The following is a 25,981-nucleotide window of genomic DNA, read 5'->3' as shown; positions in this document are numbered from 1 at the left end:
ACCAGCCCACCATTCTCATGTTTAGAATTCTCCAGGGCTGGATGAAGTTGCTCCCGGCGGGGGGGCTGAATGGTCTCTGCCCTTGCCCTGGGAAGGCATCCACTCTGGGCTGGGGAGCAAAGGGAAGGCACACACACACACACACACACACACACACACCCGCTGCAGGAGCAGAACCGCCTCCCTCCCTCCCTCCTTCCCCCGGGCGGCAAGAGCCTCTGGACTGGCCGCTGTTCCTCAGCAGGGGCCTCCGAGCGGCAGTTCCAGGCGAGCGCAGGCCTCCCCCTCCAAAGCCCCTGAGCCTTCCCCCTGTCTCCCCTCTAGGTGAGCGTCACGGTGGACTACATCCGGCCAGCCAGCGGGCGACCGACACGGTTCCCGCCTTCTCGGAGCGCACCTGTGCCACCGTCACCATTGGCGGCATGTGAGTGTCGAGGAGGAGGGTTGGCATTGAGGGCAGCCAGCAGGAACGGCAGGCGATGGTGCGCAGACAGAATGGCCTGTCTCCGCCAAGCAGACCTGGCCGCCCGGGCCTCTGCTTCAGCCCCTGGTGCCGCCACCACGACCGACCGAGGATGCCCCTCAGGGCAAAGCCCGGCCGCCCCCTGCCCCCACTGGCTGCCTTCGCCGTGGCCCACTGTGAAGAGGCTGCACCGGGCCTCCTCCTGAGGCCTCCCAAACCCTCTCAAGAGGGCTCTTCCCCCCTTCACCAACCGGTGCGCAGCCCCCTTCTTCTTGCCCCACCACCTGGGGCCCAAGTGCTGGTCAGGGGAGGGCGGCTCAGGAAGGGTGAGCCGTGTGCGTTGGCCTCAGCCCAAGGAGGGGAGGCTGCCGCTTCCTTCCCCGCTGCCTGGCCTTCTGCGCCCACCCTCGATGCTGGCCTCCCCCGTCTCAGGCCAGCCTATTCTGGGCTCTGTGGAAGGGTTCCCCTGGGGCTTGAGGGGCCCTTGGGAGGCCAAAGGGGCAACCGGCCTTCCTTGGTGGGGAGGAGGGTCTCAGCTGCTCACCCAGAGAGGAGACCCCTGCCCGCCTTGCCTGCCTCACTCCTGCCCATCTCCTTCTCTTGCAGCAACATTGCCGAAGCGCTGGTCAGCAAGGGACTGGCCACTGTCATCCGCTACCGCCAGGACGATGACCAGCGCTCCTCCCACTATGATGAGCTGCTGGCTGCTGAGGCCCGGTGAGCTGTGGGAGGGGGCTTGGGGGCTCTTGCCCCATGGGACAGGCTGGTATTGGGAGGGAGGGGGCTTCCTTGTGGCCAGTAGGGCAGGGTTGGAGGTCAAGGGAAAGAGGGGACAAGGGGCACCCCGGCCACTTCCCACACCCCTCTGGAAAGGAGGGAAGGAGCCAGAAGGCGAAGCCGGCCGGCCTACCCTCTTCCCTGGCCCAAGGGCCTCCCTCACGCAGAGCTCGGCTGGGGTGGGGAGCAGCACCGAGCAGGCTGGGCCTTTTCCCGGGCCGCTCTTGGAGCGCCAGAGTTCCCGTGCTCCCTCGCCTTGGGAGGGGCCTGCAGAGGAGACCTTGCTGGTCCTTCAGCAGCCAAGGGAGCAGAGCAAAGCCAGGCTCTTTGGGGGGGAGAGCCGTTTCTGGAGCGGGAGGAGGGGCTGTGAACCCATGTAGGCAGCCCTAAAGCCAGGCAGCCTTAAAGCCAGGCAGCCTTAAAGCCAGGCAGCTGCTCTGCCATGAGGAGGGGGCTGTTGGGAACATGAGAGAGGGAGGGGGCTGGGGGCCTCCAGAGAATGCCCTCCCCCATCTTCCAGGGCAGCAGCAGCATTCTTGGGGTCCACGGCCTTCTCAGAAGGTTCAGCAATGTGTCCAATGGAGGGGGCAGGTTGCCCTGCCTGGGTTTGAGGCGGGTGGGCCGAGCTCTGGGGCCTGGAAACAGACAGGCTCTTCTCAGACATAGCGGGTGTCTCCCAGGTGCCTTCTGCCCCCTGCCCCCTTCTCCAAACCGTATGTGGGGCTTTGGGCTCTGAGGGGTTGCTGGCTCTGCCTCCCCAGTGCTTCCTGCCAGGCAGGGGTCCTTCTGTCTGCCCCCGGAAGTCAGAGCCCCCCAGGCTGATGCTTTCTGCCCCCCACAAAAGCTGGGCCCTATTGTGCCCCCAGAGGGTGGAGCCCCTGGCGCCAAAGGGCCCCCCTCCCACTGGTGTAGCTTTCCTGATCTCCCTCTGGACTCCCCAGACTGAAGCTAAACCCTGGTCTGAGAACCCAAGAGTCAGCAGCTGCTGATCTGAATTGATGGTGGGGGTCGTCTGATGGAGGCAGAGCTGACAGAAGAGACAAGCTTCTCTAGCCTTTGTTGGCAGCTGGGACTACTCGTGGTTTATAACACTGTGGAGAGTGGCAGGCTGCCGTCGGGATTTCCTGAGGTTAAACGATGAGTGGGAGCTTGGAACTGCATGAGACATCATAGGACTACAAAGCTGCTAAATTTCCAATGCAACATAGCAAGCCTTTCTGGCTATTTTTTCTAGCTACCATTTGCAGTTTTGCTTCTGCATTTTTGTGGGTGTTCTGTGGTCGGGCCTGGGAGGGTTGCTTGGGGGATGTTATGATATGTACAGAATAACCCTTGAGTAACAAGGATATGCACATGGAAACGTTTATGAGAATAGTTATGAATAATTATTCAGCCACACATAGATACACTAAATTGAGTTAAAGTTTACTTTAAGAAATAGCACAGTCCAATAAAACGGTCCAGGTCATATATGTTTAACAGTCCAAAGAATATCCAATTACAAAGTCTTCTTACTGGTTGCCTTTGTCATTTACAGTAAACAAAGATATCAAAGTATAAGCACAGCTTAGATAGCAACAGAATGTCAGAGATACAGAATGTCAGAAGAGAGCAAGCCATGATCTCTAACTCCCTCTTATGGCAACCTGCAATACAGTCAACCAATCGGAATATGGTATAAATCAACACAGTGATTTTGTCTTAAAGCTACAAACATACATTGTTGGTTTATATATTGCCAACCCAACTAATTGGTGGACAGATTCCTAACATTCTCCCCTTTGGGTTGGTCAATATACTGTATAATACATTACATCTTTAAACCATAATTCTCACAACACTTCTTATGCTTAATTGTACCTTGAGCTTTCGTGAAATGATCTGCAATATTATGTTCAGTCATGCAGTATTCTAACTGAATTAATTTATTTTGAACACACTGTCTAACATTCAAATATCTCAAAATCAGTATGTTTAGACCTTGTTTTAACAGCTAAATTAGTAGCCATATTAATTGCAGATTGATTGTCTTTATAAACAATAAATGGATCACGTACAGTAATTCCAATATCCTTCAACAATTGTTTATAATATATCAATTCTGTACACATTAATGATAAGCATGAGAATTCCGCTTCCATAGTGGATAATCTAATATGTTGTTGCCTAATAGACTTCCATCCTATTAAAGCATTACCCAATATTACCACTATACCTGATGTTGACTTACGAGTCACATCAGTAGCAAAACTTGCATCAGCATATGCAGTTAACACTAATTCATTACTTGGTTCTAAATATAATGAATAATTGATTGCGTGTTTTAAATACCTAATTATTCGCTTAGCTGCTTGCCAATGCCTTTCATTTGGTTCAGCGTTATACCTAGCCAATTGGTTTACACTGTAAGATATATCTGGTCTAGACCAATTACCCAGATATGATAGACTACCGAATAAGGATTGATATATTTCCTTATCAAACATAGGACTTTTGATATCACTATGTGTAAATTCCTTACTCGTTGGTGTCTTAGTAGATTTACAGTGCTCCATGTTATAGCATTTTAATAATCTTTATGGCTTGCGAAATTTTAAAACCTTTATTCGTTTTCATTATATCAAGACCCAAATAATGCTTAATCTCCCCTAAATTTCTAATCCTGAACTTTTTCTGTAATCTATAAACAATATCATTTGCTTCTTGTTCAGTTTTAGTTAGAATTGCTATGTCATCTGTAAATAACAGTAACAGAGAAATTAAACCATCTTTTTCTCTTCGAAACAAACAAGGATCAGCTATACCAGCTTCAAAACCTATTGAAATGAATTCCTTTACAATACATTTATTCCATTCATAACCGGATTGCTTTAGACCATAAAGACTTTTCTTTAATTTCCAATAATCAGTTTTTCCATCATCATTTAAACCTAATGGCTTTTTCATATAGATGGTATGTTGTAAAGGTGCACGTAGATATGCAGTTTCAACATCTACATGGTTTATTTTACATTTTTTCTTAGCTGCCCAAACTAATGCTGCTCTCAATGTATTTGCTCTCAGACTAGGTGCAAACACTTCATCATAGTCCTTATCTGACTGAGCAAATCCTTGAGCAACAAATCTTGCTTTATGGGTAATAGTCCCATCCACACCAGTCTTTATCTTATACACCCATTTGCAACCTATTGCACGCTCAACTGGTGGTAACTTTACATCCTCATACACTTCTACATGCTTTTAACGATTTTAACTCCCTATTCATAGCTTGCTGCCAAGCTTCCTGATCCTTTGTAGGATACAGTTTTATTTCATTGAAGTTAGAAGGTTCTGTATTAACCTGACATACAATGCTTGCTTGAAATCTGTCAGGTGGACGTCTCTCCCTAGTTGACCTCCTAGGCAACTCAGTACATGTTGTTGGCATGTCCTCTTCCTTTATCTCCCCTATCAAATCCTCATCTTCTACAGTCATAGAGGGTTCTTCTATTGATTCCTCCATTGAGGATTCCTCCACTATCTTATCATCAATATTATCATTAGGATTATCAGTAAACAATGGAGTCTCAACAACAACTCCCAACTAATTGGTGGACAGATTCCTAACGGGATGGTGGGGCTGGGGGAAAAGTTGAATGAGAGTATGTTGGTCCTTTCCCCCAGGTGAGAGCTGAGGGGCAGGAGTGGCTCCCTGCTTGGTGGGTGAGAGCAACTGGACAGGGTGTTGTTTTTGCATCAAGCGGACGCATTCTGATTATGTTGGGAGATAAGGGGAGCTGGATGTGACCCCTCTGAAGCAATAAGGGGTGGTGTGAGTTTGAGGGCGCTGAGAGCAAATGCTATAGTGCCTGTAAAGCTCACCTTGCCGCCAACAATCTGTCAGAGGAAGTAGATTCCCCCCTCCCCTTTTTAAAGAAGAGTTTTGGGGATGGGGGATGGAATGATTCTCAGGGAAGGCAGAGGAGGGCGCCCTATTTCAGTGGTGTCTGGTTACAGGAGATTTATTTATTTATTTATTTATTTGATTTGCCAATTGTTTACAAGATAATAAGTATAAGTGTATACATAGTTGTGAATACATGAAATGGGTACATATAAGAAAAATAAAAGAAGAATAAGAGAAACAATAGGACAGGGACGGTAGGCACGTTGGTGCGCTTATGCACGCCCCCTACAGACCTCTTAGGAAAGGGGTGAGGTCAATAGTAGACAGTCTAAGGTTAAAGTTTTTGGGGTTTGGGGAAGAAACTACAGAGTCAGATAGAGTATTCCAGACATTGACCACTCTATTGCTGAAGTCGTATTTCCTGCAATCAAGTTTGGTGCGGTTAACTTTGAGTTTGTATCTATTGTGTGCTCTTGTGTTGTTATGGTTGAAGCTGAAGTATTCATTGACAGGTAGGACATTGCAATGTATGATTTTATATACCATGCTTAAATCAGACCGAAGACGGCGTAATTCAAGGTTTTCTAGTTCTAGAATTTCAAGTCTGGTGGCATAAGGTATTCTACAACGAGTAGAGGAGTGGAGAACTCTTCTTGTGAAATATTTCTGGACTTTCTCAATTGTGCTAATATCAGATACGTAATGTGGGTTCCAGACTGATGAACTGTATTCGAGTATTGGTCTAGCAAATGTTTTGTATGCTCTGGTTAGTAGTGTGAGATTACCAGAGAAAAAGCTACGTAGGATTAGGTTAACAACTCTTAATGCCTTTTTGGCTATGTAGTTGCAGTGGGCTCTAGCACTTAGATCATTAGAGGTGAGTATTCCAAGGTCCTTTACAGAGCTTGGGTCATCAACAAGATCTTGACTATTCAGCCCGTATTTTATTTTCTGATTTTTTTTGCCAATATGTAAGACGGAGCATTTATTTGTTGAGATTTGAAGTTGCCATTTGTTTGACCATTCTGATACATAGTCAAGATCTTTTTGTAGGGTAGCAGTATTGTCTGTGGTATTGAACAGCTTTACATCATCAGCGAAGAGAACGCAATTGCTCTTAATATGATCACAGAGGTCATTTATGTAGAGTATGAAGAGAGTTGGTCCTAGAACACTGCCTTGGGGGACACCACTATTGACAGGTACTGAATTTGATAGGACGCTCCCAATTTTGACCATTTGTTGTCTGTTTGACAGGAATGCTTCTATCCAGTTATTCAGTTATTCTATCCAGAGATACCATAGGATTTTATTTTTAGGAGTAGTTTGTCGTGTACCACTGAATCAAAGGCTTTACAGAAGTCTATGTAGATTGCGTCTATTGCTTTGCCCTGGTCGAGTTGTGTCGTCCATATGTTTTTGCAGTGTAAGAGTTGCAGATTACAGGATAGTTTTTTTCTGAAACCAAATTGTTTATTGGAGAGTAGGTTATTTGTCTCTAAGTGGAGGATGATGGATTGGTTAATAATTGATTCCATGACTTTACAGGTGACGCAGCATAAGGAGATTGGCCTGTAATTTTCAACTAGGCTTGGGTCTCCCTTTTTGAAGATGGGGATGACTGTGGCTTGTGACCATAGGTTAGGCAAGAAGCTGGTCCTGAAAGATTTTTCAAAGATTATGCGTAGGCTATGGCAGTGGATAGCTTTTTTAAGAAGTAGGCACATATTCCATCCGGTCCAATAGATAGAGATGGTTTTAGATTGCGTAGTGCTTTTTCAACATTGTCTTCTGTGAAATCGATATGTATTAGATCATTGTTGTTATCTGTGGTACGGCTAGGAAATACTGGGCATGATCCATTGCTGTTTACAAATACTGAGCCGAAGAATGTGTTAAAGATGTTGGCTTTAATGGTGTCGTCGTTGCAGTCTTTACCATCAGGTCCTATCAAGGGAGGGATGGACCTTGAGTCTTTTAGTTTGTTGTTTACAAAATTGTAAAAAGCACGGGTGGAATTGGTGCTTAGAAGGTTTTCCTCTTGTTTAATGTGATAATTGGTGCATTCGGTCTTTATCTGGTGGCATAAATTTTTGTATCGGCTTTTGAAATTTGCAACGTGACTAGATTTGTTTTTCCGCCAGAGTGATCTCTTTTTGGATTGAAGTTTCCTTATTGTTATGGGTAATCTGCTTTTTTGTTTTGTTTTGGGAGTTGTTGTTGGTACATATAGTTTGATGACTCTTTTGACTTCAAGTAAAAATATGTTGTAATGGTCTTCAACAGTATTGCATCCAGTGAATAGAGATTGCCAATCAAGGGATGAGAGATCGTTGTCTATAAGATCATAGTTGCCTTTTTTGAAGTTACAATTGGGGATTACATCATTGTGGTGATTTTTGTGTGGACGTATGTTGAGACAAAAGTCAATCATATTGTGGTCACTGCTGGAAAAGGGTTCTTTAGTTTGTATTCCGTAAATTAAATTCAAACTATTGCAGAAGATGAGATCGAGGCAGTTGTTTAGTCTAGTGTTGTTGGTTACTAGTTGTTCCAGTCCCAGATTTGTAATAGCATTATAGAAGGTTGTGTGTATGATTTCAGTTGTACAATCATTTAGGGTCCAGTCAATATGAGGTAGATTGAAATCACCAAGAAAGATAAAAGGGTATGGGTAGGATGCAGCCCATGTTAGTAATGTATTTAGCTTGTTTACATGTTCGATGTCATAATCAGGTGCTCTGTAACATAGTAAGAATCGAATTGTGATATTTAAGGATAGTTCACAGATGATGGTCTCAGGAAGAGCAAGCTCCTGGGTAACTTGGATATTTTTTAGATGTAAGGATTTTTTATAGAAGATAGCAACACCACCTCCTCGACGATTTTCACGATCTGATCGGTAAACATGATAGTCTCTTACTGTGGTAATGGAGTCGGGGAGAGATGCATTGAGCCATGTTTCACAGACAAATATAATGTCGAAGTTAGCCATATTTAGTAGGATGAGAAATTCAGGTATTTTATTCACGAGGCTTCTTGCATTGAGTAGTTTGCATTTAAGGCCGGCAGTAGTTGGAATAGAGGTAGTTGGGGGCGTGCGTGCCTAGTCTTGGGAGATATGGGAGACAAGGGAGAGGGCAGGCACAGGGAACGCGATTAGTACCGATCTCGTGTTCTGCCCCATTGCACTCACCTCATTTTCCTGGTCAGCAGATCTGCGTTGGCCCTGGTCTTAGACTGCTGCTTTTAAATGTGAGATCAGCTTGCAATAAGGCTAGCCTTATTGCCGATTTGATCCTCAAAGGGAAGGTTGATCTGGCTTGTATAACTGAGACCTGGCTGGGCCCAGAGGGAGGCGTTCCTCTTGTAGAAATGTGCCCCGTGGGTTATTGAACATGGCACCAGTCTAGGCCTCAGGGCCGGGGAGGAGGTGTGGCTGTTGTCATGAATCTCTAGTAGCCTCCAGAGGCAAAGTTCAACAAGTCCCAGGCTGTGAGACCCTTTTTCTTAGGTTGGGCTCAAGGGATCAGGTGGGGTTGCTGCTGCTATACCAGCCTCCCTGCTGCGTGGCAGCTTCCCTACCTGGGCTCCTGGACACACACACACACACACACACACACACACACCGGCTTGTAGTTCTGGGGGATTTCAACCTGCCTTCTCTGGGGTCAGAGGTAGCCCAAGATTTTATAGAAACCATGACTTCCATGGGCCTGTCCCAGATTATCCAGAGCCCGACTAGTAATAGTGGTCACACCCCCGATTTGGTGTTCTTGTCAGAGCAGCGTCTATGGGACCTGGAATTGGTAGACCTCTCCTTGGTCCCCTTGTCATGGTCAGATCACAGTCTGGTGGCAATGAGTTTCTCAAAAGCTGCATCCCCCCGCAGGGAGGCAGGACCTATTAGATTGGTCCACCCCCATCGACTAATGGGCCCAGATGGGTTCCAGAAGGAGCTGGGGGTTATAACTGCAGATCTGTTATGCAGTTCAGCCGAGCTCTTAGTCACTGTTTGGAATAGGAAGGGGACTGGGGCCCTGGATAGGATTGCACCCTTGCGACCTCTCCTCACCCGTAGACCTCTCTGTGCCCCATGGTATACAGAGGAACTGAGAGGGATGAAACGCATGAGGAGACGTCTAGAGCGCCGCTGGCAGAAGACAGGAGATAAACTCGATTGAATACGGGTGAGAGCTGCTACTAAGGCCTACCTTGTGGCGATTCGTGAGGCGAAGTGTAAATCCTTCTCCACACTCATTGCGTCTGCAGATAATCGCCCAGCGACCCTCTTTAAGGTGAGCCTCCTCCTCCTCCTAGAGAAGGAGGAGATAGAGGTCCACCTGAAGGGGCGCGCTGAGGAATTTGCGGGTTTTCTGGAAGACAAAATCGCTCGACTTTGTTCCCAGTTAAATGCCAGTGTGGTTGCTGATCCGGTGGATGCTCCTGAGGCAGGTTCTTGCCCTGTTGTCTGGGAATGGTTTGACCCTATTGCTCCCGAGGAGGTGGACAGGATCCTAGGGAGTATGCGCACAAACACCTGTGTTTTAGACCCATGTCCCTCCTGGCTTGTGAAAGCTTCCCAGGAGGTGACAGGCGGGTGGACTCTGGCAGTGGTTAATACTTCCCTACAGGAGGGGACGGTGCCCCAGCACTTTAAGGAGGTTGTGGTCCGCCCTCTTCTTAAGAAATCATCGCTGGACTCCACCCGGTTGGATAATTTCTGACCTGTCTCCAATCTTCCATTTTGGGGGAAGGTGGTTGAGAAGGTGGCCATGCAGCAGCTCCAGAGGTTTCTGGATGAAACAGATTATCTCGACCTCTACCAGTCAGGATTGAGGCCTGGATTTGGGAAAGAAATGGCACTGGTTGCACTTTTAGATGATCTCTGGCGGGAGCAGGATGTGGGTAGTGCATCCATCCTTGCTCTACTTGACCTCTCGGCGACTTTTGATACTATCAACCATGGGATTCTCCTGGGGTGGCTTCGGAGGATGGGAGTGGGAGGCCTTGTGCTGTCCTGGTTCACTTCCTTCCTCTGCGGCCGCTCTCAGTCAGTGTTGATAGGAGGACAGAGATCCAGCCCTCGCCCACATGCCTTACGGGGTTCCGCTGGGCTCGGTACTCTCTCCGCTCCTGTTCAACATTTATCTGAAGCCACTAGGTGAGATCATCCGTCACCATGGACTGAGGTGTCACCAATATGCTGATGAGACTCAGCTGTATGTCTGAGCCCGAGGTGAGTTAAGTGTTGCTGTGTCCTCCCTCTCGCAGTGCCTGGAGGCTGTTAGGGGCTGGATGGGGAGCAACAGGTTGAAACTAAACCTTTGCAAGACCGAGTGGCTTTGGGTCTGGGGTTCGTTGGTTCAGGGAGAATTACCACCTTTAGTCTTGGATGGGGTGGCACTACCCCAAACAGACCCTGTGTGTAACCTGGGGTTTTTCCTGGACTCACGACTCCTGTTTGAAGAGCAGGTGGCGGTCGTGGCCAGGAGGGCCTTTGTGCAACTGCGGGTTGTACACCAGTTATGCCCTTTCCTGGATCAGTGGCCCCTACTCACAGTCACTCATGCCCTGGTCACTTCCCGTCTTGATTATTGCAACGCGCTCTACATGGGGCTGCCCTTGAAGAGCATCCAGAAGCTCCAGTTGGTGCAAAATGTAGCGGCCCGCATGGTTTTATGCAGACCCCGGTGTGCACATGTGTCACCTCCCCTGCGGGAGCTGCATTGGTTGCCAATTTGCTTCCAGGTGCAATTCAAGGTGCTAGTTGTCACCTTTAGAGCCCTTCATGGCTTGGAACCAGGTGATCTGAGGGAACATCTCTTGCTGGTCACATCTACCCGACCCACCAGAACGGGGAGGCAGTGAATGTTGTGGGTCCCACCTTTGAGGGAGATATACCTTGTGGGGCCCAGAAGAAAGGCCTTCTCCGTGGTGGCTCCCTCCCTCTGGAACATCCTCCTCCCAGAGATTAGAATGGTCCCCACTCTAACTCTCTTCCGAAAGGCACTGAAGACCTGGTTCTGCTAGTGGACCTGGGGATCCCAGAGAGGGATGGAGCCCATCGGGTGGCTAGTGTGATCTGCTGTCATCGGAGGTCAGGGTGGGAGTTGGTTTTTGATTTTTTGTTTTTTGTTTTGTTTTCCCAAATATTGTTCTATTGTACTTTACTAATTTATTTGATTCTTTTTGTTAGTTTTTATTGTTTTTATTTTTATTTTTATTTTGTTTTAAATATGGTTTTACATTGTGTAAGCTGCCTCGAGTCACCATGGGCGAATAGGCGGCAATATAAATAAAATAAAATAAATAAATAAATAAATAAATAGGGGAGGGAGGGGGAGGCTCTTGAGGTAGAGAGCACAGCGGCTGCTCTGCAGTTCCTGGGTGCTGCTGACCCTCCCTTGTCCCCTACAGGGCGGTCAAGAATGGCAAAGGCTTGCACAGCAAGAAGGAGGTCCCAATCCACCGAGTGGCTGACATCTCCGGGGTAAGCCGCACTCTTTGGGGCCCAGGGGGGCTCTGGGTCTCCTCTTTCCCTCCCTCCCCCCCCACCCCACTGCCCATCCTGGGGGGAAGCGGCCTCTGGGGCAGCCGTGGCCTCCCTCGTTCAAGGGGAGCCTCCTGCCCGCTCTTGGCAGGTTCCGGCCAGCCGTGTGCCGTTCCCCCCTCGCCTTCCCCCCTTGGCAGCTGAATCAGCTGCCTGGCAAGGCTCTTCCCTGCTCCTCCCCAGCAATCCTGGGTGGGGAGGGGTCTTCCTGCCCTGCTTCAGAAGGGAATCTGGTTGGTCAGCGGGGAGGAAGCCGGTACGACCCAGCCTGGCTGCCCCTGAGCATCAAAGGAGCCCCCCCACGCAGGACCACGCCCCTCCTGTGCCCCCTCCCTCCTCCTCCTCTTGACCAGAACCTGGGGGGCCACTGGAGGGGTGGGCTGGAGAGGAGAGCCACGGAGGAGACTGTGAGGGAGACGGCCAGGATTCTGGGTAGGGATCCCGGAGAGCTGCTCCCCAGGTGACGAGGGCGAAAGACGGCCAAGGCAAGCGGAGAGCGGCTGAGGTGGGGCAGGGCAGGAGGCACAGAGCCAGTCTCCACAATCTTCCCGTGGGCTTCCTGGTCCTCGTGGGGCTGCTGGCAGGACTTGGGGCTCCTTTCATTTCCTGTTCTGTCCAGCAAGGGAGACCCAGGAACTTCTGAAAGTGGCCCCGGTGGGGTGTCCCCTTCCTCTGAGTGGCCACTCTCAGAAGGGACCCCTGAGCTGCCTTAGGCTCTGGGGCCCTGAAGGAAACTCCCTGGTCCAGAGATGGAGCTCCTGAACTAGGAAGGAACCTGCCCCCTGCTGGAGGGTCTCTTCCAGGGGCAGATTCAGGTTGGGACAGGCGGCTCCGTTGTCCCCTGGGCTGATCGGGGTGGGTGGGTGAGGCCTCTGGAAGATGCTCCCCCCTTAACTGAAGCCAGGAAGTCGGGCCCCCTGGGATGGCGTAGGATGTTTGGCCCAAACTGCCTGTTGGATCCGGCCAATTCCATAAGCTCCAGTCTGGCTGAGGCGCTCAGGCTGCCCCCTTGCCAGCCAGCGGCCTTTTGGGTGCGGCTGGTTGCAAACTCCTCCAGGCAAACCTCGGAGCAGCCTGCCTCCCGGTGCTGGAGGTTTCCAAGCAGGGGTGGGCAGTCCTTCGTCTGGTGTAGCCCTGGGCAGGGGGCTGGACTGGAGGACCTCTGGGTGCCTTTGGGTTTTTTAGGTGGCTGAGGAGCGAGTGGAGGCTTTGATGGGTTCCTGAGGAGGGCGGAGTCGAATGGCTGCCTGCGTGGCCGGCCTGTCCTTCCTGGGCCGTCTCGGGAGTGGCTGGGATGGCAACCACAGGGCTGGGCCTTTACCCACCAGCAGGCCCAGGAGAAGGAAGGGACCTCGTCCCAGCCCTGCCCCCGCGTCCCCCCAATGCCACGATGGTCAAGCAGGCCGGAGCCTCCCTGTGCCTTGGAAGAGAGGAAGGCCGGAGGCCCCAGGGGAGGGGGAGGCGCAGGGGGAGCAGCCGTCTCCTGGGGGGAAAGCCGCTTGGCCGGACGGCTGGGGCCCTCCGGCTGGGGGGGCAGAGGGAGGCCCACGCCAGCAGCCCCCAGGGCAAGTGACTCTTCCTGCAGGGGGCAGGAGGAAAGGCTGCCACTCAGTCACTCCCCTTGGGAGCCCGGCCCCCGCTTGCCACGTTCTCCCGGGGCAGAGGGGTCTCTCTTCTGCTCAGGAGGGGGCTAGGCCTGGGGACCCCCCTTCTTCCCCTGAGCCTCCATGCGGTTGGCCCCAGCTGCCTTCGTGGGAGGGAGGGGGCGAGGGCTGCCCCGGACAGGCTTCCTGAGGGGGTCTGGCTTCCCTTCCCCAGGGAGGAGAGGAGGACCTTCCCATCCAGAAGGGGAGATCTGGAGTGGGAAGGGCCCCTGCGCACAGCCCCCTGGCTGGTGCCAGGCCCTGCTGAGCAGCCTCCCGTGTGAGGGAGCCTGGTCTCGGCTGGCACAGGGGCCCTCGGCCGGGCAGCTTCCCCCCTGACCCTTCTGGAACGCAGGGTGGACCAAACAGCCCCCCTCCCCCCTCTGCCCCCACTGCTCCTGGAGGAGTCTTGATTGCCCGGGAGGGAGGCGCCCACTTGTGCCCCCCGTGAGGTGTGAGGGGCTCTGTGCCAGCAGCTAAGCAATTTGGAGCCACCTCGGTTGGCAGGTAGAGGCCTCTGATGAGAAGCACCGCCATCCTCGGTCACCTGACCTGATCCTGCAGCTGAGACACTCAGAGGCTGCCAGGAAGAGGCGGGGGCGCTGATTGGCGGCTCCCCACCCACCCAAAGGGAGTGGGGGAGGCTGGCCTGCCTGGCGTAGCAACCTTACCCCAGAGCCACTGGCCAAATAATTGGGCTCTCAGGTACGGCCATTGGGGGCTCCCTAACTGTCGGTTTGGGGCTTTACATGGGGCGAAGCCAAGGCCCCCCCTTGCTCGTTTTGTATAACTGGCAGCCGTCCACGTTATGTGGAGCTACGGTTCCATTTTCCTTCCTTCGGGCGATGCGTCATTTCCTTTCTATTTGCAGGTAATTAAGACGGGGAGGGTTGAAGAGGAGGAGCAAACCTTTGGGTCCCACCTGGGCTGGGCGTCCCCACAGAGACGGGGCTGGAGAGGGAGGGAGGGAGGGAGGGAAGGGCTGCTCCTGACCCCCCCGCAGTCAGAGGGCCAGCTGCCAAAGGAGGGCCTGTGCTCTGCCACTCAGCCCCAAGGCTGCCCAAGAGCCCCTCGGCTTCAGCTGCCCGGCTCCGCCCGCCGCCCAAGATGCCTGTCTGTGGGAAGATGGCCTTGGGAGACCCTCGGGGTCCAGGACCCAAAAGGGCCCCCAGGCAGGGGCCGGCTGGCCTCTCCTCCGGAGAGGAATGGCTGCTGAGCAGTAGTCAGTCAGGTTGTGCCAGTGAGGGGCCTTGGATCGGGACGGCCCTGGCCAGGAGCAGAGCTGTGCTGTGGCCCCTCTGCTCGCCCTGAGGGGCCAGAGGGCACGGCAAGGACTGCCCCGCAAAGCTCCCTGCTGCCAGGGCAGGGGGGGATTCACAGCCCCCAGGCCGGCCATCCAGGGCAGGCAGCCATGGCAGGGAAGCTCCCTCCGGCTCCTTCTGGGCTGCTAAGTCCCTGGATGCTCTCCTGGAGTTTGCGCCCAGAGGCTGTGGCCGTGAAGTCCCCAAGACAGCCCGGTTCATAGCCCTTGCCAGAAGAGGGCCCGGGCTCCTCCAGCGGCACCCAAGGAGGGCAGGCCAGGCCAGAGTAAAGGAGGGGGCAGCCTCGGCCCGCCCCTCCTGGGCCTGGCCAGCTTGGGTGGCACGCTGGCTGCTCTGGCCGTCCTGGTCCCCAGCCGTGAAGCCAGCAAAGAGCCCCGGTTTCATGTGAACTCAAGCCGGCCTCCTTTGCCTCCCTGCGGGTAGAGGGAGCCGGCTGGTGGGCAGGCAGCAGAGACCCTCCTCCTTTGCTCCCTCGGGCTGCTTCCCACCAGGGCAGCCGTGCCAGGGAGCATCCTCAGGCTGGGGCCTCTCCCGGGGCAGCTGACGGGCGGGAAGAAGGGGGCACAGCAGCCCCCTCTTGCTCTAGGGGGAGGGTGGTCCCCAGCCCTCCTTCACCGGCCTCTTCCCCCCCAGGACACCCAGAAGGCCAAGCAGTTCCTGCCTTTCCTGCAGCGGGCCGGCCGCTCGGAAGCGGTGGTGGAATACGTCTTCAGTGGCTCCCGCCTGAAGCTCTACCTGCCCAAGGAGACCTGCCTGATCACCTTCTTGCTGGCAGGTGAGCGAGCGAGGGAGGGGGGCTCAGTCCGGCTGGGGAAGTGCCCAAGAGGAGCCGGGCAGGGGCAGCTGGGAGGCTCCCTCCGGCAGGGCTGAATTCCGCTTCAGGGCTCCGGATGAGGATGGGAGGCCAAGGGTTGCTTCCCCCGGGAGGACCGCCTGAAGGGGCTGCTAGAGGTGGGCATTTGGAAGAGCCTCCTTGGCAGGGAGGGCAGCCCAGAGGGGCAGAAGCCTTTGCTCTCCTCCCAGGAATGACTGGGGGAGGGGGGGCATAAAATGAGGGGAGGCCAGCAGGGCAGACCCCAAGACAAAAGCCTTCTGTGCATGCTCTGGGGCCTAATCTCTTTCGAAGCCCCTTGGTCCTGCAGCCCCCTGGGACTCTGCCAAGGAGCAGCTGCGGCCCTTGGCTCTTCCTTCCCGGCGGGGAGGGGGCCAGGGCCGGTCCAAGGAGGGAGCCCCAAAATCTGGGAGGGGGTTCTGGAAAGCAGCCGCAGCATAACATGGCAGCTGGTGGAGGGGCCCCGAGGGCCGGGCAAGTCCTCGCTTCGGGCGCCTGAAAGGAAAAGGCCGTCGCACAAAAAGCAGGCTCTCGGCCACCTTAACCCACGAGAGCCCCGTCCTGGGTCCCAGGCAGAGCCATCGAAGTGGTCCCGGTGCCCGGCCTCTTCCGGAGCCCTTCCTTGGCCTCTTCGGTCTCAGCCCCTTCCCCCACAGGGGTGGCTGGACGCTGGGCAGCAGCCGGGCTCTTCCGGCGAGGACTTGCCCGGCCCTCGGGGCCCCTCCACCAGCTGCCATGTTATGCTGCGGCTGCTTTCCAGAACCCCTCCCAGATTTTGGGGCTCCCTCCTTGGACCGGCCCTGGCCGCCCCTCCCTCCCCCCCCCGCCGGCCTGACTGGGGCGGATGGCTGGGCAAGCCCTGATCACAGGCAGAGGTGGCTGGTGGGGGCCCAGCCACAGGCCCCCTTCTGCCTGATTGGTGGGGTGGTGGGAAGGGGCGTGGGCTGCGTGCCAGCCATCCAATCATTTGGGGCGTGCCCATGCCAGCCCCCCACTGGCACAGAGGTGGGGAGCAGGCTCTCTGAGGAGGCCTCTTGGCGGGGGCGGGGGGGCTGCTCCTGGCCTTGGCCTCCTCCCACACAGCCCCCTCCCCAGGCAGGACCTTCCTCCGTTGGGCTTCATTGTGTCCTTCCTGCCCGCCCCTCCCGGCATTGGGGTGATGCCATCTCCTCCTATCTGGTGCCCGCCCCTCCCTCTTGGCAAAGGCCGGTGCAGAGGCCAGGTGGAGGCAACGGGGGCGCCTGTGCCTGATGCGGAGATACCTCGACTTGCCATCTTATTTATAATTAACTAATCCTAAAGTCAGTTGTACAAGACAAGAAAATGAGGCTCCTCGTTGCAGAGACGCTGGTATTTAAAGATGTTAATGTGCTAAAACTCCCACTCCTGTTGGAGGGAGGGAGGGAGGGAGGGGAGATGCCTCACGTGGAGAAAAGGCTGGCTGGTGGGGCCCGGCTGAGCGGAGGAGCCCCCGTGGGCCTGCAGGAGGTCCCGGGATGGGATGGGGAGGCTCCGTAATGGGGTTCCTGGCCTGCCCAGCCCTTCATGGAATTATACCATTAGTGGGAACGTGGAGCTGTAAGAATCGGCTTTACCTTTCTAATTGGATTCTAGTATAATTATGGGATCCTGGGAAGGACTTTTCCCCCTCCCCCCCAGGGCCCCGCAGCCGGCGTCCTGGCGCTGCCCCCGGAGGGACCAGCTAGGCTCCTTGGGGCCAAACCTCGCCTGTCTTTCGGGCACCTGGCTTGGCAGGAGAGGGGAGAGCAGGTTGGCTGCTGGGCTTTGGTCAACGACCCTCCGTTCCAGGGCGTTAAGCAGTGCAGGCATCTCACACACACACACACCCCCCACTGGAAGTTTGAAGGTTTGTTAGATGTCGGAAGTGAGCAGGTGGTTGGACTAGATGCCCTCTGAGATCCCACCCAAGCCATAGGTGAAGGGAGGAAGAGAAGATGAACCAGCTGACTTGTCCCTCCCACCTCTGAGGCTGCTCTGGGGGGGGGGGGGCTTCCATGCCCCCATTTCTCAGCGGGGGCGCTTGTTTCCTGCCCCAGCTGTGCCCAGAGAGAGAGCAGGCCCTGGAATGAATGCCACCCTGTCGTTCCCCCTCCCCCGCATTGGGGTGGGGGCCTAACATTTGCAGGCAGCACACCCCCCCGCCCTTCTGCTGCAGAGGGGGCTCTGGAGGAGATCCCCCCGGTGGCCTTGCCCAGAAGGAAACCCGGCGCCAGGCCTTGGAGCCGCAAAGGAGGGGAGGGGAGGGGTGTGGGGGGTCTAAACCAGGGCTGGGCCTTGTAGGGGCCTGGGAGCTGGTGGGTTGTCGGTCGTGCCCTGAGCTCAGCCCCTCACCCAGCCGGGCAGCCTGAGAGAAGCAGGCGGGGCGCAGGCGACCATGGAGAAGGGCCACCGTTGCTGGGCTGGGCTGGGCCCCTCTCACGGGGAACGCCTGGCCCTGCTTTTGGGGTGCTGGGGCCCTGGAGGCCGTCCTGGAGAGAAGGGGGGAAGGAGGGTTTTGCCTGGCCAGGGCAGAGCCAGGAAGGGCCCCAAGGGAGAGCTGAGCCCTGCCTGTCCCTCCCACCTTTGCACGGCCCTCCTGGGGTCTCTGGGGGAGGGTCCAGGGCAGCTCCCCAAGAGAGGAGGGCTGGGGGAAGCTCCTTGCTGCTGCTGCCGCCGCCGCCGCCCTTGTTTGGGACCCCCCAGAGTCTGCCTGCCCTCCCCAGGCCTTCAGGGCAGCTGCCTGGTCCCCTGGGAAGGAAGGGGGAGGGCTTGTAGGGGGGTTCTTACCCTCGTTCTTCACCCCTTCTTTGGGTTGATGGGACGAAGGGCTGGAGGGGAGCCCCAGAATGGAATCGAACATCTGGCTTCTTCTCTGGGAAGCTCCGCCCATCGCCCGGGAGAGGCGGGGGGGAGGGCTGGCTTGGGGCGATGTGGGGAGTCAGCGCTGTGACGCAACTGCCACAAAGGCCGATGCAGTGAGGAGCTCTGTGGCTCCCACGTTGGGGGCCTGCAACTCGGACCAGGCCGCGTTTGGAGCACCGTCTCCAGTTCTGGGCCTCACACAGAATTAGGAATTTGGAGAAAGGCAGAACGTTCAGAGGAGGGCACCGCTAGTCCTCGAATTGCGACCGGTCCTTTCCTGACCACAGGCCAGGAGGGGGCGCTCTATGGCCTGGGAAGCGCGGCTGCTGGGAAATGCTCCGCCCCACCCCGTCCCCCGCAGCTACCCGGCAAGCGGAGTGCACCACCATGGGTTGAGGTCTCTTGTGACTGTGGTTCCCCACTGCTTTGCTCGTTTCCTGCAGAAATGGGATCGCTTAACGACTGCCATAAAGAGGGTCAAAGGGTCAGGCCCAGTCAGGTGGGGGTCTCCCCTTGGGACCACCACAAAATCCCGGTGCCAACTGTGCCTGGGTGAGCTCCAGTTGACCTTTGCCCTTTGGGGGAGCTGCAGTGCTGCCCGCCTGCCCTGGCATGACCCACCTGGACTGATGCCCTGCTCGGCCTCTCGTCCTTGCACTCCCGGCTGTCTCCTGGACTAGGAGTGGCGGTCCCCTTCCCTTCCCCTGCAGGGGCTGGGAGCCCTGGCACAACCCCCCCCCCCCCAGGAAGGGCTGCGGGGATCCTCTTGGCCGTGGGGCAGCCTCCCTCCCTCCCTCCCTCCCTCCCTCCGGAAAGGCGGTCTAAGCTCCTCTTTTGCTTCTCTTTGCGCCCCAAAGATGGTCTGTTTTCAGACTTTGATTCTGGCACGTAGGGCTTCCGTGGCTGCTGCTGCTGCTGCTGCCCTCTGAGGGCAAGGGAGCCTCCCATTGCCCAACGTGCCCCTCCCCCCACCGCCTTCCCCGGCAAACCGGCCCCCAGCCCAAGGAGGAGGAGGAGGCTGCCTGGAGAGGATCGGCATATGCAGCAGGCAAAGGTGACCCTGCAGATGCAGCCCGGGTTGTGGCGCAGGTGCACGCCGTGGCTCTCCCTCGTGGCGCCTCCATTGCTGGGATGGCAGCCTTGCGCCCCACAGCATCTCCCCTTGCGGGCTGCCATCTGCTCGGGATGCGGCTGCCTGCAGTTTCCCCCGAATCTCCTTCCTTCGGTTCGGTTCCTCTCCAGTGCTCTGCTGCAGGGCTGGGATTTCTCACGCTCTTCCTTCCTTCCTTCCTTCCTTCCTTCCTTCCTTCCTTCCTTCCTTCCTTCCTTCCTTCCTTCCTTCCTTCCTTCATTCATTCATTCATTCATTCATTCATTCCTTGGAGAATCGCACAGCCACCCCCCCAGACCTCCCCGCTTCACCTTCCACGAGCAGTGAGGGGTGCACAATGCTCCAAATCTGATGGCGCCCAATGAGCTGGATTTCTTAAAATGATCCCTGCCAAGGCTCCGGCGACCCTGATCCCCCCCTCGGCTGCTGCCTGCTGCACTGGCCCTGGGCTGCCTGGGCTGCCCGCCTGCGCCTCTCACTTGGGCTGCCCTTCACTTTCTGTGGTTGCCCCGGGAATCTCCCCGGCCTCCCCCAGGCGCACTCAGGCCTGTGTGTGTGTGTGTGTGTGTGTGTGCGCGCGCGAGGAGTGGATGCGGCCTCTCTTCAGCCGGCAGCTGCCCCATGTTCTTGGAGGCTGCTTCTCTGTAGAAGAAAGGGGGCCGGGGGTCTCCCTCCCCCTCCCTTCTGCTCCGCCTCCTCCTGGCATGTCTGCCCACATCCGTGCCCCTTGCCTGCTCCCCTCCCCCTGGCTCAGTCTGCTGAGCCAAACTGACACCCCCCCCCAGCAAGCAGGGGACCTTGGGATCCTTCGCTCGCTCTTCCTGCCCTCTCCGTCCCAGGGAGCCCCCTCCCAATTTTGAGGCAGGGGGCAGCATGCCTGCTGGAGGTGGGGGGGGCGGTTAGTTTGCCCCCAGCACAGACTGGGTGAGATGGAGCTGCAGAGGATGATGTGCCCTTCCTGGGCTGCCCAGTGCTCCCCAGGACGGAGGAGGAGGGGGTGAGGGGGGGTTCCTGTGGCCAGCAGCTTCCTTCCCTGCTGCTGCCACATCAGCACTTCCTTGCAGGGAGCAGCCAGAGCGAGCGGGGCATGCGCTGCCCGGTGCCAGCTCGCAGGATGCCGAAGAGCCTCCTAGGCAAAAGGGGGGGGGGGGAATCTGTGGCAGGGCCGGGTGCCACCTTTCTGCCACGCCAAGCACTTTCCTCTGTCGCGCCAGCGTTTCCTCTGGTCCAGAGAGCCGGGTGGAAGCAGAGGCAGGCTGCCTGGCTGGGGCAGCCCTTGGCCAAGGCCTGGTTTCCCCCTCCCCTCCTCAGAGTCCCCCCTCCCCTGTGCCTGGGTTTTGGCTGCTTGCTGAACAGCCCGTTGTCCTCCTTGGCCATTCTGGAGGCAGGCCTGGCTGACTGACCACATCCTGAAAAGTGCCCTAAAGTCAGTGGAAATTCCCCCAAAATAAGGTGATAAAAGCTCAATTGCAAATAACTGCAAGGAGAGGAGAAAATGGAACGTAGTGGAGGAAGCCAGTTGACATTTGCAGATGAGATCAAGCTGGTTGGAATAGCCGACACGACGGGCTGGAGATCCAGAAGGACACGGGGCCCAATCCAGGAAAGTGCAGTTCAGTGGCAAGAGAAGAGCACAGGCAAGAAAAACCGGGTGCCCAGGTATAGAATAGGTGGCACTGGCTCAAGAGCAGTGACGGCGAGAGGGACAATCTATCAATACATATGAACCCGCCACGTGCTACAGCGGCCAAAAAAGCCAACGCAGTCCGAGGCCGCCTTAACAGGGATAGGCCCCAGATCAACACGTGAAGTGTTGATGCCACTTTATACGGCCTTGGAGTACCAAGTGGGCGCCCCAGTGCAAAGAAGATGTTGAAACTCTGGCAAGAGTGCAGAGAAGAGCAACAAAGCGGATTGGGGGACTGGAGGCTAAAACGGAGGAAGGACGGCTGCAGGAATGGGGGTGGGTCCAGTTTGATGAAAAGAAGGACTGGGGGGGGGGGACACATCATAGCCGTCTTCCAGTACTTGAAGGGCTGCTCCAAAGAAAAGGGGGGGCCCACCTCTGCTCCAAGGCCCCCCGAGGGCAGCAGGACAAGAAGCAGCGGATGGAAACCAGTCCAGGAGAGCAGCAACCAGGACCTGAGTGCGGAATCCCCTGGCAGGGAGAGCCATCAGCCCCTGGCAGGGTTTCTCTCCAGGGCTCGGGGGCCCTTAACAGCCGCTTGTCCAGAATGGTGTCGGGGCTCCTGCTTGAGCAGGGGGTTGGACTAGAGGACCTCCAAGCTCCCTTCCAGCTTTGTTATTCTGTTAGTTAGAAGCTGGATGAGAATAAAGAGGGCAGGGAAAACCTGCAGACTCCGGCTTTTCTCCTCCTTCCCAGCCGTTTGGTGTAGCCATAGGAAGCCCTTTGGTTGTCGTCTTTGCAGCCGAGTAGCAGCAGGTTCCCTCCTCTGCATGACACCTGCGGGGCCCTTGAGCAGGAGGGGGGCAGAGGCTTCCATGCCTACCCACCCCTCTATGCCGCCAGGTCCCTCCGTGGATTGGATTCCCCCCTCGGCCACCCCAGCCACATCCCGTCCACTGTCAGGCTGTATCTTTCCTTTGACACCTTTCTCAAAGTTGGGGCCCCTTTGGGGGTCAGTTATTCAGCCCCCGCGGCCCCTGGTGCCCAACCTCCCATTGGGAAGGGCCGGCAAGGAGAGGAAGCTGGCAGAAGGCGCCTCTTCAGACCCCTCCAGCCCCACCCTTTGGGCTTCCGCCCCCTCTGCTGCCTCTTCCACCAAGGAAGAAAAGGGGGCAGGCTGGAACCCGGGCTCTGGACAGGACGCCTCTTTTCGTTCAAGGAGCATCTCGGGCCGAGCGACCGGCATCCTGAGGTGCCCTAGGAAGCAGCCGGTGATTTGGCTGAGCCCTCCCCTCTTCCGCAGGGGGAGAGAAGGCCACCGTGACCCCTTGAAAGCAGTCGGGTGGCCCAGCAAGGTCTGCTGACAAGCCAGCTTCCCTAGGCTTAAGTTTACGTGGTCGGCCCTTCCTAATGGACTGGGGGAATGCTTGAGGTATACAGTGTCCTGATTCCAGCCCCGCTGTTTGACCAGGTGCCCTGTGGCATTTGTGCCAGCTGTTTGGCTGTTCTTTGCCCAGCCTGGCAAGGTTCAGGAGAGGTGAAGGCGCTGCTGCCTGGCTAAAGGGAGGGGGCGAATGCAGTGCTGCGGGGCTGGGCTGGGGCTCCTCTGCTTCTCCAGGCGTCGATTAATAACTTCGTTAAGAGTCATTAAGAGGCAGAGGGAATTCTGATTAGATTTTAGATGACACAGAACTGACTGGCATTTCTGCTCTCTCAGAAAACACACTCGTGACAGCATTTTTAAGCCATGTTTAGCCAAGTCTAGCCAGCCGGTGTCCCGGGCCCCTTCCTCCGAGTCGAGTCGGGAGGTTGACAGATTTCCCAGTTACCTGGGATTATCCTCTTGTCACATCCAGGCTGAGTGGAGCCGAAGCTCCTTGCCAGATGACAGGCGCCATGTGCTCCACATCGACTTCAGCATCTGGATCTCCAAGTGCGGGGCGGCTTCCCAGAGTTGTATTAATACTCATATAAGAATTGGAAACAAAAACAACGTTATACCAAGGGAACTGGTGCGAGTTTTAAAAATCTTCCCGCTTCTTATGTTGCCAGCGTAGGAAATCCAACGTTCACCGCTTTCCAAACATGGTCCAGTGGATCCATAACAATATTTTCTGACGATTGGCTTTCCTTTTAAGCAATAGGAAGCGTGTATCACTTTTTTTGAAAAAGCCCAGACCCACTGATTTCCCCAAATCGGATGTTCCAGTTTTTCCTTCTCGAAATCAAATAGGTAACTGGCCCTTCCTGCACTTTTAAGTACTGTGCAAAACTGAATGGGCGGCTCCCGTGCAGACCCAGCCCCTCCCGCTGCCCCCCCCTTAAAGGAAGCTGCAGGTGCCCAGGAGTGGGGGGTGGGGGGCTGCCAGGTGGTTTGGAATCTTGCGAGCCTCGCCTTTTGCACCGGCCTCCTCTTCCCTTCAGGGTTTACCTACCCACCCCCCCCCCCCCCCAGCCTCTGCTCCAGCCCTCCAGGGCGATCAGGAGCCATGCCTTGCCCGTGACAAGGGCTGCTTCTCTGGTGTGGCCACCCTTTCCAAGTAAGCCTGCTCTCCGCCGGTCGCCCGGGGCCAAGGGAGAAGCAGGACGCCCGGCACAGGGAGGCACTCAAGGCCCCCGGGCTTCTGCCTCCAGGGAGGGAGGGAATGGTGTCTGTGGTGGGGGACATCTGGCGTGGTGGGAAGGACCCATGGAAAGCGGGGGGGGGTGCGGTGTCCTGCCAAAGAGTCCGTATAGGGTGGCAAAACCAAACCCACGGGCAACCCAAGTAGCTGGGCCTGGAGGCCCCTGGACTCCTGCGCCCTTGTGACAAACTTGGTTCTCTGCCCGCCTTGGCCAGCTGGTCCCCCCCGTCCCCCCGCTTCCCTTGAATCGCCCTCAGGGCCCCCTCTGACTCTGCCGCCCTAGAGGCTGCCTCCGCCCCCTTCTTCTTTTCTGTAGGTAAAGCCTTGCATTTTTCTCGCTCGCATTTTATTCAGTGGTTTTCATCTGACTGTGGAAGGCAGAACTTTTGGGGCTGGTTCTGTGCCCCTGGCTGGCCACTTCGCCCCTTGTCACCTTCCGGCTCCTCTTGGACCCACTGGGCGCTGAGGGGCGATTCTTTGCTGTGCCTGGGCGACCCGGATGGGTGTCCTCCAGCGGCCAGGCCTGTCCCCACTGGGCCTGAGGGCGACCCTCTTTGATGGCCTCCTCCTCCTCTGCCCTTGGGGAGCAGTGGGGGGTGGAGGAAGAAAGGGGTCTGGTGCTCCTGCAGAATAACACGGGGTGGGGGACCCCAGAGGGGTCTAAGCACCTGGTCCCCACGGCTCTGGCTTTCTTCTGACCGGCCTGGGGAAAACGCCTCCTGATGTCGGGCGGTGGTGGGGGGCTGCAAATGGCGGGCTGGTTGTGGGTGACGGAGGTCTCTCTCTCCTCCAGGCATCGAATGTCCCCGTGGAGCCCGGAACCTGCCAGGCCTGGTCCAGGAAGGGGAGCCCTTCAGCGAAGAAGCCATGCTGTTCACAAAAGAACTGGTGCTGCAGCGAGAGGTAGGAGGGCGGCCCTCCCTGCGTCTCTGCGCCTCGACTTCGCCTCTTTCCCACCGGCCCACTTGGCTGCCTTTCTCTGCTTGCTCTCGATGCCCTTTGTGAGGCGGGGGGAATCTCCCTTGCTGTGATGGAGGGTCTTCCCAGCTCTCTTGGCCCGCAGGGCTTTCTGCCCTTGGCTGCCCCCTTCAGAAGGGCTGGGTGGAGGGGCCAGGCGGGCTTGACCACTTAGGGCCAGTTCCACGAGTGGGGGGCAGGCTTCTGGGCATGGGGCAAGTGAGCGCCCACGCCCCCAGGGGTCAGTCCTGGGAGAGGGTCCCCTGCGGCTGGCCAGGCCGGGAGCAGCCCAGCAGACCCCTGAGGGGGAGGGGGCCTTCCATGCACGGCTGCTGCTTTCTCCGGCTGCTGCTTTCTCCGCAGGACCGGTTTCCTGGTTTACAAAGCGCAGGGAGGGGGAGTTCCAGGTGACATAGGGTGTGTGTGTGTGTGGGGGGGTGTTGTGTGGACCCGCCCTCTCTCCCTAGAGCTGCCCATGAGAGGATGCAGCCCCCCAGGCCCCCTCTTCCCTTCCCAGAGCAGAGGGAGCCGCCCGCCCGGCAGAGCTGGCCTAAAGGGAAGGGGGAGAAAGTAGGGCGAGCGTGGCCGTTGCCTGCCCCTCCCCATTTCTTTCGCCTTCGCCCGCTTTGCCCCGTACCTCCTGCTCCAGGTGCTTCAGCCTGCGCTTCCCGGACCCCCCATCAGACGCTGGGCTTCCCCTGGCCTCCCTCCCTTACTGACCCCTTGGTTTCTGTCCCCTTTGGGGGCTCCTCAAATTCTGCCTGCAGGATCTCCCCATTCGGCTCCCCCGGTTTCCTTTTCGCATTAACCCCCTTTGGGGCGTGGCTGGAGCCCCCCGCCCCAGTGCAGCCCCCCACCTCCCCCCGGCCCGTCTTGTGGCTCTCAGCCTGAGCCCTGCCTGCTTCTCCGAGAGGGAGAGTTGTGTCCTTCGAACAGCCCCTATTGCTGCTTTCCCCCCAGCCCCATTTTGTGGCCTTCTGTTGTCCGAGGAGCCTCCTGAGGGGCCTCGCTGTCCGTCCGCCTGACCTGCTCCCTCAGCTGGCAGATCAAGGCCCCTCCCTCCCCCCGCACAGCCCCCTTGCAACCTCGGAGGACCCCCCACTCTCTTTCCTCACAAACAGTCCAACCAGCCCTTTCCCCTCTTTTTCCTTCCCTGAACTGGCTGGCCTGGCGGGAGGTGATGGGGGAGGGGCTGATGGGGGTTCAGCCATTGGAAACCATGGTTTACCTCTGGCCGCCTTTAATCTGGGCAGCCAAATGAACAGTTTAAATACAATGGGTGCACGGACGGGTCTGGGGGAGGGGAGGGGGCAGCCAGGTCTAG

At 56.4% G+C, this 25,981-nt stretch overlaps 1 protein-coding gene and 1 pseudogene across 1 annotated transcript in view; both read left to right on the top strand.

The window, feature by feature from the left end:
• SND1 (staphylococcal nuclease and tudor domain containing 1) overlaps nt 1-25,981 on the top strand; it is an 86,341-nt gene that overhangs the window by 41,137 nt on the left and 19,223 nt on the right. Inside the window, 6 exon segments of the mRNA XM_026687883.2 lie at nt 325-358; nt 361-424; nt 1,070-1,180; nt 11,547-11,619; nt 15,278-15,419; nt 24,494-24,603. Coding sequence (XP_026543668.2) covers nt 325-358; nt 361-424; nt 1,070-1,180; nt 11,547-11,619; nt 15,278-15,419; nt 24,494-24,603 — 534 coding nt within the window.
• On the top strand, nt 8,235-11,511 carry LOC148130306 (uncharacterized; annotated as a pseudogene).

This window comes from Notechis scutatus, chromosome 6 (genome assembly GCF_049901735.1).
Source record: "Notechis scutatus isolate UNSWTSFEM ecotype Mainland chromosome 6, rNotScu1.2, whole genome shotgun sequence".
NCBI classification, from domain to species: domain Eukaryota; kingdom Metazoa; phylum Chordata; class Lepidosauria; order Squamata; family Elapidae; genus Notechis; species Notechis scutatus.
Note: the sequence above shows the minus strand (reverse complement) of the source record. Positions and strands in the feature narration are given on the sequence as shown.